General features: G+C 59.4%; 2 protein-coding genes across 2 annotated transcripts; both read right to left on the minus strand.

The window, feature by feature from the left end:
* Positions 1-1875: 1875 nt before the first annotated feature.
* Positions 1876-5097, minus strand: C1H19orf67 (chromosome 1 C19orf67 homolog). Its single transcript, XM_081813930.1, has 6 exons — positions 4763-5097; positions 3918-4062; positions 3697-3797; positions 3424-3609; positions 2931-3065; positions 1876-2476 (listed from the first exon to the last, which is right to left on the minus strand). Exons 1-6 carry the CDS (start codon positions 5095-5097, stop codon positions 2302-2304), a joined length of 1077 nt encoding a protein of 358 aa, XP_081670056.1. The 3' UTR covers positions 1876-2301.
* A 1183-nt stretch (positions 5098-6280) lies between these two features.
* SAMD1 (sterile alpha motif domain containing 1) lies at positions 6281-9619 on the minus strand. Its single transcript, XM_081813956.1, has 5 exons — positions 8233-9619; positions 7512-7806; positions 7323-7419; positions 7115-7226; positions 6281-7021 (listed from the first exon to the last, which is right to left on the minus strand). The coding sequence occupies exons 1-5, from the start codon at positions 9190-9192 to the stop codon at positions 6863-6865; spliced, it is 1623 nt and encodes a 540-aa protein (XP_081670082.1). The 5' UTR covers positions 9193-9619; the 3' UTR covers positions 6281-6862.
* Between the last annotated feature and the right edge of the window lie 2292 nt (positions 9620-11911).

Genomic DNA, 11911 nt, shown 5'->3' on the forward strand with positions numbered 1-11911 from the left:
CTGCAAATTGAAATCACCTGAGGCACCCTTATGTCGAGTAAATCAGAATCTGACGGGAAGCTTGGCTTATTTTTTTTAAAGCTCTACAGGTGCTTCCCACATGGAGCTAAGTTTGCGAACCATCATGTAGGTAGCCGTATGCTAGCAGTTCTCAAAGTGTAGTGCTTGGACCAGCAGCCTAAGGATGGCTTGGGAACGCCTCACAAACGTATTCTTGGGCCCCATCCCAGACTTAAAAATCAGACCCTCCACATGATTCCATGCTAAAGTTGGAGAATCATGGTTATTGAGAGTTCACAAGCAACAGGATTCAGGAAATCAAGCCTGTTTCCTTCCTCTCCCAGTACTGCCACCATGCACCAGAAACCTTTTTTTTTTTTTTAATTTTTAAAAAAGATTTTATTTATTTGACAGAGACACAGCGAGAGAGGGAACACAAGCAGGGGGAGTGGGAGAGGGAGAAGCAGGCTTCCTGCAGAGCAGGGAGCCTGATGAGGGGCTGGATCCTAGGACCCTGGGATCATGACTTGAGCCAAAGGCAGACGCTTAATAACGGAGCCACCCAGGTGCCCCCAGAAACCTTTAGTTTTAAGTGGCCTTAAGGGAGACTGTCTAAAGCTGTGTGGCTGGTCTGAACTGAGATGTGCTGTAAGCATGAAAGACATCAGATTTCAAAGACTTACTACCCAAAAAGAACTATCTCAATAATTTCTTGCATTGATTATATGTTGAAATAATATTTTTGATATGTTGGGTTAAATAAAAATCACTGGGGCGCCTGGGTGGCTCAGATGGTTAAGCATCTGAGCCTTCTGCTCAGGTCATGATCCCAGGGTCCTGGGATCGAGCCCTACATCGGGCTCCTGGCTCAGCAGGGAGCCTGCTTCTCCTCCCTCTGCCTCTCTCCCTGCTCATGCTCTGTATCTCTGTGTCTCAAATGAATAAATAAAATCTTTAAAAAAAAATCACTAAAATTAACGTGATCTTATTTTTTACCTTACCTTTTTTAATGTGGTTACTAGGATGTTTGAAATTACGTATGTGACTCGCACTTGTGGCTCAATTTAAACTTCTTTTGGACCAAGCTAAAGAGTCTTCGTGTGTGTGTGTGTGTGTGTGTACTTAAAACCGTATTGGGAAGCCTCAGAATCCCCTTGAACTCATTCAGACTAAATCTTGATGAAGTCAGAAATTGTACCCCCCCCCCGCCACCAACCCCCAAAAGATCAAGGGTTTTGGTGTCCAATCAGGATGATTAATTTTACCTCTCATGTCCGTTTTTGTCATCTTAAACTGGGGCTTGGAATACTAATGTGCCAGGGAGTTTTAGGTAAGTGAGTGCTTTGCTCAAAAACGTAAAGGTTAGGTCTCTCCTCTGACTCCAAAAATGCTACAAGGAACGAAAAGGCATGCCTTAAAGGGGGTAACTCGCAGATGAGTGACTGCTGGGTCAGGAAGAACACCCTTCCTCTCGCAAGGGACCAGCTGCAATCGGAAAGACCCGGTTCAGGTTCGAGCTCCGCCGCTTGCTCGCTGTAGCTTTGAATAGGTGAGTTTACCTCTCTCAACCCGGGTCTCCTTTCCAGTCCAAGGTCGGAGTTAAGGTTAGAGATCCCAAGCTGGAGTTCCTTACGGCTTTCCCACCCGGCGCGCCCCGAACACCCTGCGGAGTAAGACGACCTACCCACTCCATGACCCAAAAGCTGGAAGAGGAAGATTTGACTCTGGCCTTTAGGAAACTGACCCCCGGCCCTTTCTGGGGCACGTCGGGAAAGTCTTTTCGGTAAAAAGAAGTCACTTCCGGGTCAAAATACGAGAGTGGGCGTGGCTCCGGGGTCCCTTCCCCCATTGGGCGTTGAATTTCCCGGCTACCCAAAACTTGCGGTTTTTTGGGTTCCGGTTGTTGACAGGCATTGCTACTTCCCTTTGAGCTTCATGTGCGCCTCTGCGCATGCCTTGAGCGCTTGTCCGCCAGTCGAGGGACTTTGGTTTTGTCTCAAAGACTACATTTCCCAGAAGGCCGCGCGAGTGGGCGGGGCTCCCTCGCCCCAAGGGGTGGGGCGCGGCACTGCGAGCGGACGCTGAGCCTGTGACCTCTTTCTTTCTTTTATTTAACGCAAAACTGGTGTGTCCACGTGAAGGGCTCCGCGGCCGGGCCGGACCCGGTGCAGACTGGCCAGCTCGGCCTCGCCCCTTGGAAGGCGAGGCCGAGGTGCACTGGGAGAACGAGTGAGCCCCTCCCCTGCTCCCTCTCCTGGAGTTCGGAACTGTCAAGCTCCAGCTCCCACGCTCTCTCCAGGCTCAAGACCCCTGCGCGGCCCACGCCGCGAGCCCGGCCGTGCTCGGGGGCCGGGCTGGGCCTGCCTGGCCCGTGAGGATCTGCACCAGCAGGTCGGTGGCCAGCATGTGCGAGGGCTCCTCAAAGCCGATGGTCAGCAGCTGCTGGTAGTCCCCAGGCGGCTGCGGGCACAAAATCCTGGGGGCCGGGACAGACAGGCCTGGACGTGAGCGCCCCCTGCTTCTCGGGAGCCCCTCCTCTCGAGTGAGAGGCTGTGGCTGAAAGAGGCTTTGTTTCAGCTGGGGGTGGGAAAAACCCTGGGGGTAAAGTGGTTTCCTTGTTGATGAGAAACCTAGAGGCTTTGGGAGGCTGAACAGCTCTAGCCCTGACCTGGCCTATCACCCAGCTAGCTGTGTGTCCTTGGGCTGGTAACTTAACCTCTCTGAGCACCTGTTTTCTTTGTAAAATGGGGCTTAAAGTATAGACCTCAATGGGTTGTTACACAAGTCTGCATAAAGCACTTTTCAGGGCACAATAAAATGCTATCCTTATTACCAAGGGAAACAATGTTGGGGGAGGTGGATGGTCTTTGGTGGGGTTCTGCCCTTCCCTCCAAGCCCCAAACCCACTTTGCCATCGCCCTAACTCCTACCATGAATAAAGGTCATCCTCGGCAGGTCCTAGCGGCACCCATCGGCCAATGGACCACAGCTTCTGGATCTGGGGGCACGAATTGGCCGGACTCTTGCCTGTGTCTTCCCATGTATCTCGATAGCACAGGAAATAGCTGGAAGGGGAAGGGGAGGGGGTGTCAGTTAAGAATGAGCAGTTTCCTAGCTTCTTTTGAGGGCTTTGATTTTGGGGGTGAGGGAGAACTCCTCAGAATTTGCCCTCAAATTCTCATGTAGGGATGTGGCTCAACACGGAGGCCTTTTCTCCCTGTCAGCCTACTTTTAAGATGAGGACTTTTATTTTAATGGGAGGGTGAAATTTTTTTTTTTTTTTTTTTAAAGGTGGGGATGGCCTTTCAAAGATCTTTGGTTTCCTGCTTGGCTTTCCATGCTTTGGTGGTGGTGGTGGTTCAGAGGCCCACACTGGCATTCTGCAGAGAGAGGGGAGAACTCTGGTTCTATAAGGGGACTCACTAATCCACATGGGAATCTTGCCCCCTGCTGCTGGGCTCTGGGGTGGTTTCCAGGTTCCAACGCATCTTCTTGTAGAGGTATCGGGGGAAGCGGCTGGCGGTGTAGGCGGCTGGGGCGCAGTATCTGAAGATGGACACCTCATGAGAAGGGCTGATGGAGAACCTCCCGCAGAAGAAACAGGAGATACTGGCGGGAGATGGGAGAGTGGGGAATGAGGCTGGGCTCTGGACTCCACCCTCTCCCCACCCCCATTCCAGTCTCCTACCCTTTTACCTTAGGGGGTCAGTCTCCTCCAGGTCCACGAACCCGAAGGAGGCATACATGAGGACCAGCTGTTCCAGGCGCAGGGTCAGCTGTTGGGAGATCTCCAACAGCTGCATGGAAGAAGGGGCATAATGAGATTAGCTGGCCTGCCAGGATCGCCGTCCCCCCATCATCTCCCACTCCTGAGGGGTGAAGAAGGGCATAGGGTCTAGGAAACCTGCTCCACACACCCCCTTTCGGACCAGCTCCTGCAGGGCTCCATAGATGGGGGGCACACTCCGTGCGGCTGCCTCCAGGTAGAGAAAGTAGGGCTCACACATCTGTAAGAAGGTGGGCATGGCCTTTGCCATCTGTTCCTTCTGCACTCGGTCCCTGCTCAAGGGAAAAGGGGGCCTTTGCCTGGAGTCCCTCACTCCCCGTTTCCCATTCTACTCACTGCTGACTTGGACCCCTGGCCTGGACCCCCTATTAAAAACTCCCCCCGTGCCAGGCCTTTCTCAGAGTATCTTCCAGGACCATTTGCATCAAAACCATTGGGAACACTTGTTAAGATGCTGACACCTGAGTTCTACGACTGACTTTCACTCAAAATTTCCTGTAGGGTGGAGCCTAGAAATCTAGGGTTTAAACAGCCTCCCTGAGGATTCCAATGGACACTGAAGTGTGAGAATTCCAGTCCCTTTCCCCCTGGGCTGGACATCACACTATCCTTTGGTGGTGGGGGGGGGGGGGCTGGGGCGGGGGGTCTCCTCACACTGGTAGCTGGTTGGGCCAAATCAGGCCCAGATTGGTTTTGTTTAGCCTGCCCAGGGTTCAGAATGTAAGCCAACAGTTAAAAAGTGGGAGTCCTCGTGAATTGGCAACCCCCCCGGGGCCACATAATGGCAGGCGCTCCCTAACCCCAAATTTCTACACAGTTCTTATCACTCTTCGAAATGGGATCCCCAATCAGCTAGCTTCATTTACTGTCTCTGGCTCCTGATGCTTTTGAGTTTGGGAACCTAGCATGTGTTGCCTATCCCATTACCCTCTCCTCAGTCTCATTCTCGGGACCTAGGACCCCGTCCAGCATCACCTGTAAAGCAAGTAGCTCTGGAAATCATCTGCCTTCTTGAGCAGGTAGCGGAGCTGTTCGGTGATGGGGCTGAACATGGTGTCCAGGGGTAAGCGAGGAGGGGCGGGCCCTGGGCCCGGGGCCAGAGGCTCGGGGGAAGGAGTAGCGGTAGAGGCCTCCGGCAGCTGCCCCTCGACGTCCTCCGGTTCTGCCTCCGGTGGGTCCCCAGGCCCGCCAGGGGACGCCGACCAGGAGGGGTCTCCGCAGGGCTGCGCCCCAGGTTCCAAGTCGTCCGGGGGCGGCGTTTCCCCCGGGCCCGGGGGGAGCGGCTCCGCGAACCACTGCTCGGTAGCCATCGTGGGGTCGCAGGCGAGGGCCGCAGCTCTTTAAGCCTCTGCCGCTCACGTTGGCCGCGGGTTCGACCCCGCCCCGGGAACCTCGGACTTGCCGGGACTGGGAATGCGGCCCCCTTCCAACTCGCCCCTGCCTCGACCTCTCTGCCGGCGCGGCGCCGCGCGGAGGGAGTTCGCCTCGTTTGAATTTCAACACGCGGGAGGGGCGCGCCTCTCCGGTCCGCGCTGCGCGCCCGCGGGGCCCCGCGCACATGCGCGCTCCCGGAACCTGGCTTGGGGGACGCGTCCGAGACAGGCGACCTGGGCCGGTGCTGGCGCGACCCTGTCCTGGGGTGCGGCCCGGGGGCCAGCGCCTTTCTCCTAGGCAGTTTCCTAGGGAAGAGGGGTCTTTACCGAGCTTCCAAACCCGGAGCACAGGTACATAAAGGGAGGACGCCCAGGCCTCGTAGTCTGACTCTGGCCCCAGAGGCTGTATATATTTTTTAAAAACTCTAATGGAGTTGGGAAACTGCATTAGAACTTAGGGACTTGTGATGTCAGTAGCTGTTTCAACTGATAACAATACTGAAAATCTTCACTTGGAAAAACGTGCCGGTCCCATGATCTCATCCCTCCTGTTCCTTTTATCGGCGAGGACCGAGAGGCCTGAAGACCCTACTGTGGGTCCAGAACAGACCCCTGCGCCCCAATCGTTATAGACTAGATTCTTGGTGGCGTGCCAAGGCTGATAGCCAGCTAGGAAGCCAAATACATTAATTACACTTAAAAAGACTCTGGGTAAAGAACTCAGACAGGTGTCTGATCCCACCCTGTGTGACCCTGAGCAAGCATCTTTGCTGTGCTGAGCCAGTTGCCTCCTCCAGAAAGTGGTGTTTTATGAGCTCTCTGCCAATGGGGCTGCAGAGAGAACAACCGAGAAAATGCTCATAAAGCCTAGTTAGCTGCTGGTCACTCAACAAATATTTGAGCGCCTACTGTGTGCCTGGGCACTGTCCTGAGCATCGGGAGATGACCCAACTAAGCAAATATTCCCGCTCTCCTGATGCACGTCCTGTCCTAGCTGGCTGTCAGGCAGCCCCATGCACTACCTGTCTTCCTCCTCAAACAATTTTGTCTTAACCCTAGACTCTCCCAGGAGGCCCATAGCTCTCCAAGCCCCTCCCCCCATTCCATTCATAAAATCGAACTCCTGGCATTTTTTTTTTTTTAACTTTATTTAAAAAACCTTCGGTGCAATATTAAAAAGCAATACAGCCAGTTGGAGCAACAACCAACAGAAAGAAAGGAGAGGGTTAGGGAAGACCCAGAGACCCCACCCCAGCTGTTCCCAGGGGCAGACAGGGATGGGGGCATGGGTGGTGGGGGAGAGAGGAAAGGCCACCCACCAGAATGAACAGGCAGAACAAAACATTTATATAGGAAACATCTGGCTGAACTGAAGAAGATCTAGGGGAGATAGGAAGCCCCCGTTTTGTTTTTTGCTTTTTTTCTTCAAAAATGTCCTAGACTCGAGGGGAGGGCTGGCCTCCTGGGGTGAAATGAGCAGGCCCTGTCCCACCCCACACTCCTCTGTCACGGAGTACAGGATGTGCTGGGGGCCAAATGTGTGTGTGCTGGGGAAACACAGGGAAGAGATGAGTAGGGAGGAATGCCCCCTCACTGGAATCTGTTACGAGGGCTGAGAGCGTCCCCATCCAGCTCCTGGACTCTGGGGGTCTTGGGTGAGATGGGGGCTGGAATGGGTTGGGGCAGAGGGGAGGCTGGGCGCTCAGCCTAGAAAGCCATCGGGGTCGTCATCCTCAAAGTGGCCTTGCTGCAGCACCTTAATGTGGTGCTCGTAGATTTTCAGGGCCGGGCCCAGGCGGATGGACAGGCCAGTCAGCACATCTGTGCGCTGCATGAGCAGCAAAGACTTGCCATCGATTTCCTGGGTGGGACGGAGAGAGCAAGCGAGTAAGGTCAGAGCAGACCCCCGCTGAGGCCCTGGCATAGAGGGGTACACCGAGGGCTGAGAACTCGCCTGCTCTTGGAAAGCTGTTGCCTGCTCCGGGAAGCCGGCCTCGGTGAAGTACTCAACCACATCCATCACCGTCCACTCCACAGGGTCAGCCGGCTTCTCTTTGCGCCCAGAACTGTGTCACAACAGAGGGAACCAGTGAGCAGAGATACTCCTCTGACTCTTACACACACACAGGCGACACTCCCATGTCTCAAATACCCCAACTTACGGACAGCCAAAGGGGGTTCCATCAGCCCCTGGTAGGGCTGGTTTTCCTGGGGGCAAAGGCACAGGGGATGGGGAGTCTGGCCCAGTGGCAGCAGAGGCTGGGAAAGAAAACACATATGCCTGTGGCTTTGTCTTGGGGCTCAGTTCCTCCCCACCAGGCAATACCCCCCCAACTCAGAGAGATCCTTACCTGATCCCCCTTCCTTATTCATGGCTGCCATGGAGAACACTTGGCGGGTACCACTGCCTGGTGCCGGCCCCCGGCTTTCATCCTGGCCCTGGTGGGGTCCACAGGGTGTCCACTCCTTGACCCTCTCCTTGGCACTCTGAGGGCCTCGCTCGCCATTAAGCTGGTGGTGCTGGGCACCTGCTGGGCGGTCACCCTCAGGCACCTCCGAGCCCTCAGACACATCGTCTTCATCATCTTCCTCTTCATCATCTTCTTCCTCCTCTTCCTTCTCAAGCACTCGCTCTTCTCCACCTCTCTGGTGCCGGGGAGAGAGCCGGGAAAGGTTAGTAGCTGTTCTGGCCCTGGGCCCAGTCCCTGGGATCCAGGACCGAGTGGTGTGCTTAACACCCACCTTTAATACCAACACGGACTAACTTTTACGCATTCAGTCCGTGCCAGGCTCTGTGTTAATAAAGCCCTCGGTAGCCAAATCTCACTAAACTCGCTCAACAACCTCAAGGGGTCGCTACTGCTATTAAGTCCCGTTTTACAAGCGGAGGAAACTGAGGCTCGGCAAGATTAAGTCACTTGCCAAGGTCACCATGCGCCGAACCCGCAGGAAAGACGCGAAAAGCCAGGGCCGCCCGCCACCCGGTTCCTCCCGGGACTCGCGCCCCGCCACCAACTTCGCCCGCACCTGCCTACCGCGCGGCACCCCCCCGCCCTTCCCCGGCGCGCTCACCTTGCTCCGCGACGCGCGGGCGCTGGCGGCCGGCGGCGCCCGTCCGGGCCTGTCCCCGCGGGGCAGCGCGAGCGCTCCGAGGCGGGTGCGCTCCAGGCGGCCCCGCGCTGCCGCCTCTTCCTCCAGCAACCCCTGCACGCGGCCGCGGGTCAGGCGGCCGCCGGCGCCGCCGCTGCCCCCGAGGTAGCGCACGACTTCCCGCAGGCTCACGGGCCGCGCCGGGCCGCCGGCCCGCGCCGCGCCCCCCTCCGGCGGCTGCTGTGGCTGCGGCGGCGGCGGCTGCTGCTGCTGTGGCGGCGCCGGCGGCTGTGGCGGCGGCGGCAGCGGCGGCTCCCGGGCGGCGACGGCGGGCGGGGGGGCGCGGCGCGGGCCGGCCGGGGGCGCCACTGCCGGAGGAGCGGCGGGCGCGGGCGGCGGCGCGGCCAGGGGCGCGGCCCGCTGCGCGCGGGGGCCCGGCTGCGCGGGGCCGGGCGAGGGGGGCGCTGTGGCGGCGGCAGCGGCGGCCGCGCGGGGCGCCCGGGCCGGGGCGGTGGCGGCGACGGGCGCGGGCGGTGGCGGCGGGGCGGGCGTGGGCGGCGGCGCGGCGGCGGCGGCGGCGGCGGCGGGGCCCCCGCGGGGGGCGCGCGGCGGGGCCGGCGGGGTGGCTCCGCGCCGGGGCGGCTGGACGCGCGCCGCGTTGCGGTACGAGATGCTCCCCTTGTAGCTGACCCGGAGCACGGCGCGCTGCTGGATCAGTTTCTCGAGCTCGGCGCGCGTGCGCTCCGGCTCCGGGCCGTGCCGCCGCCGCACCATCCGGCAGATGCGCTCCAGGTCCGGCCGCGCCTTGCGCGAGCGCAGCGAGTCGATGGTGTCCAGGATCCACTCTTGGTAGTGCGGGGAAGCGGCGGACGACGAGGCAGCGGCCGCCGTGGTGGCGGCCGCCGCCGTCTCCGGCGGGGGTAGGGCCGGGGGCCCCGCCATGCCTCCCGCCCGGCCCGGCTGCACCGTGCGCGCTGCCTCCCTCCCAGCGCGGCGCCCCCCTCCCCGGCTCCCCTCCCTCCGCCGCTGCCCGCCTCCTCCGCCTCCCCCCCCGGGGGGCGCAGCGCCTCGGCGGAGCGGCGGCGGCGCTGCTGTTTCTTTGCAAAAAAAAAAAAAAAAAAAAGCGAGAGAGAGGGAGCGCGAGAGAGAAAAAACAGTGAGAGAGAAAGAAAAGAGAGAAAAAAATATGCACACACTCACTCACTCGCACGCACGCACACACAGACCCGCTTCTGCTGGGCGCGCGCGGGGCCGGGGATGCGAGGAGGGAGGAGGGGAGCGCGGCGCGGCCGGCCCCTCCCCGCCGCCGCCGCCGCCGCACGCGCGCCCTGCGCCCGGGACACTCCGGCCCCCCTTCCTTCCCTCCCTCCCTCCTCCCCGCCGCCCGCCTTCCTCCCTCCCACCCCCACGCGCCCGCTTTTAAGGTGGAGCCCGGGCCCCCCGCCCGCCCCCTTTACCCTGCGCTCTCGCTCACTCTGGCTCGCTCCGGCCCCCCCTTACAACTCCCGCGCGCTTTTTAAGGAGGCGCCGTGGAGTTGGCGCCGGGGCGGGGGCGGGGGAAAGCGGCGGGCGGGGGAGGGGGAGGGGAGCGCCGGGGGGAGGGGAGAGGGGGCGGGCGGGGCGGGCGGGGCGGGCAGGCGGCGCTCGGCCGCCCTCCAGCCATTGGGCGCGGGACCCAGACGTCCCCGGCGCCCAGCCCCCCTCTCCACGCCTCCCCGGCGCGCTCCGCTCTCGGGACCGCACTTACCGGGAACTCGCCGCCCGCGGGCCGGGCCGCTGCGCTTGCCGGGCGCCGCGGGGACCCTCGGACTGTCGCCGCCCCCGCGCCCCAACGGCGCGCTTGGCCCCGCGCTCCGCGCCGAGGATGCGGGGAGGGGGGCGCGCACGGTTTCCCCCACCCTTTCCCCCCCCTGCCACGGCCGCCCCCGCCGCCTCTCGGCCTCCCGGCGCGCCGGCCCCAGCGTCTCCCTAGAGCGCCCTCTCGGCAGAGGGCTGGACGCCGAGGAGGCGCGCCGCAGACTCGGGGACCCCGAATCCAGGGTCAAAGGGCAGTTTGGCGCCCCCTTCTCCTGCGGGGCGGGGTAGTGGCGGAATTCCGGCCAAGCCCGGTTTTACAAGGACTCCAGGCCAGATCCTGATCAGCCTGGACGTTGGGGTCCGAAATTCTCTTTCCAAACCCCTGGGGGTATGTGGGCGGGTGACCGAAGTCGGGAACACCAGCGACACTTTTTTTTAAACAAAACTTTATTGGTAATAGTTTTCAAATATGTTTACAACAGCACACTGTTCAAGAGGAAGTCGCGTCCTTCGCAGCACACAGGTTGAATCGCCCCCGTGCCCACCCGGGGCCCCACCCCAGGCCTGAGAGCTCCTCCTGGATGGGGAGAAGTTATGAGAGGGACAAATACGGGGATGAATGGGGTTGCTCCCCACTTTTGTGTTGAGAGAAAAAAGCACAAATGGGGGGGAGAAAGGGTGATGGACAGCTGACAGCTAAGCAGAGGAGGAGCGCCCAGGATGGGGGGAGGGGGGCGGAGGCTGCTGGGTGAATAAAACAGGCAGCCGCTCCCCAGCAACCCTGGCCTTGAACCCCGGGCCAAGAGGCGGGAGGAGGGCTTTGCCTTCTTTTGCGGGGGTTGCCTTCCCAATGAGCAGAGAGGAGGCTGGGCATTAAAATCTAGCTGAGAATAAAATTAGAGTTTGGGGGGGAGTGCTGGTGGGAGGAAAGACCCTGGGCTTGGGGCTCCCCTTCTATCTTTTCGGGGGACAACTCCTTTTTGGCTGGGAGAGGGGCAGCTGCTTTCTTTGTCTTGGCGAAAGCCCAAGGGTGAAGAAACGTCTGCTGGGGCAGAGGGGGACAAGGGCTTCCTAAAGGGGCTGAGACCCTTCCAGGCTTGTCAGGGGACCCCCCAGGGTTGGGGGGAGGTGGGCAGAGGAGCAGAGGAGATTAGCAGCTTGGGGCGGAGGTTTGAACCCCAGCTCCTTCCTTTACAAATTCAGTCTGCTTCCCAGCCTTGTTAAAATGGATCTGGGAAGGGGGCAGCTTGGGAGGGGTAGGGGGAGGAGGAGGGGGAGGCACTGGTGGAACTTAAATAAGATTATACCTCTTTTTTTTTTTTTTTAAATTCTAGCAAGCAGCCCACTGAACAGGTCACTAAAATCTCTCCTTTCCAGGCACCACTGCTCTGAAGAGAAGGCTGGCCTTTCCTTCATTTGCCCTTAGTGGGTGATGCCTGTGGTTTAGGGGGGGGTGGGGAGGGAGTTAAGTTTGGGCCCCTCTTTCCACACCCTGTCCCTGAATACACCAGTAAGACATGGTCTGACTGGAACATAGAAACTCGTTTAAAACAGGCAGAAGTGGGTTGGGTGGGGGTCTTCTGGGGAGGAGGAAGGCAAAAGCGGTAGGGGGAGGCAGGAGGGGGAGGGGTTGAGGGGGAGCAGCTGGTGTTTCCATTCCTCTGAATATCTGGCTTCCTGCTCCCCCTACCATGGAGGGTGGGGTGGGGGTGAAATTAGATGCAAGGAACTCTAGGGCCCTCTGGCTGTTCAATCCAACCCTCCCACCCCCCCACCAAAAAAAAAAAAAAAAAAAGAAAGAAAGAAAGAAAACCCATGGGGGCACAGGCACACCCCTAAAACTCAGTAAACTCCTTGCCACACT

This window comes from Leptonychotes weddellii, chromosome 1, assembly GCF_054177405.1.
Source record: "Leptonychotes weddellii isolate Sample4059 chromosome 1, ASM5417740v2, whole genome shotgun sequence".
In the NCBI taxonomy this organism is placed as follows: Eukaryota; Metazoa; Chordata; class Mammalia; order Carnivora; family Phocidae; genus Leptonychotes; species Leptonychotes weddellii.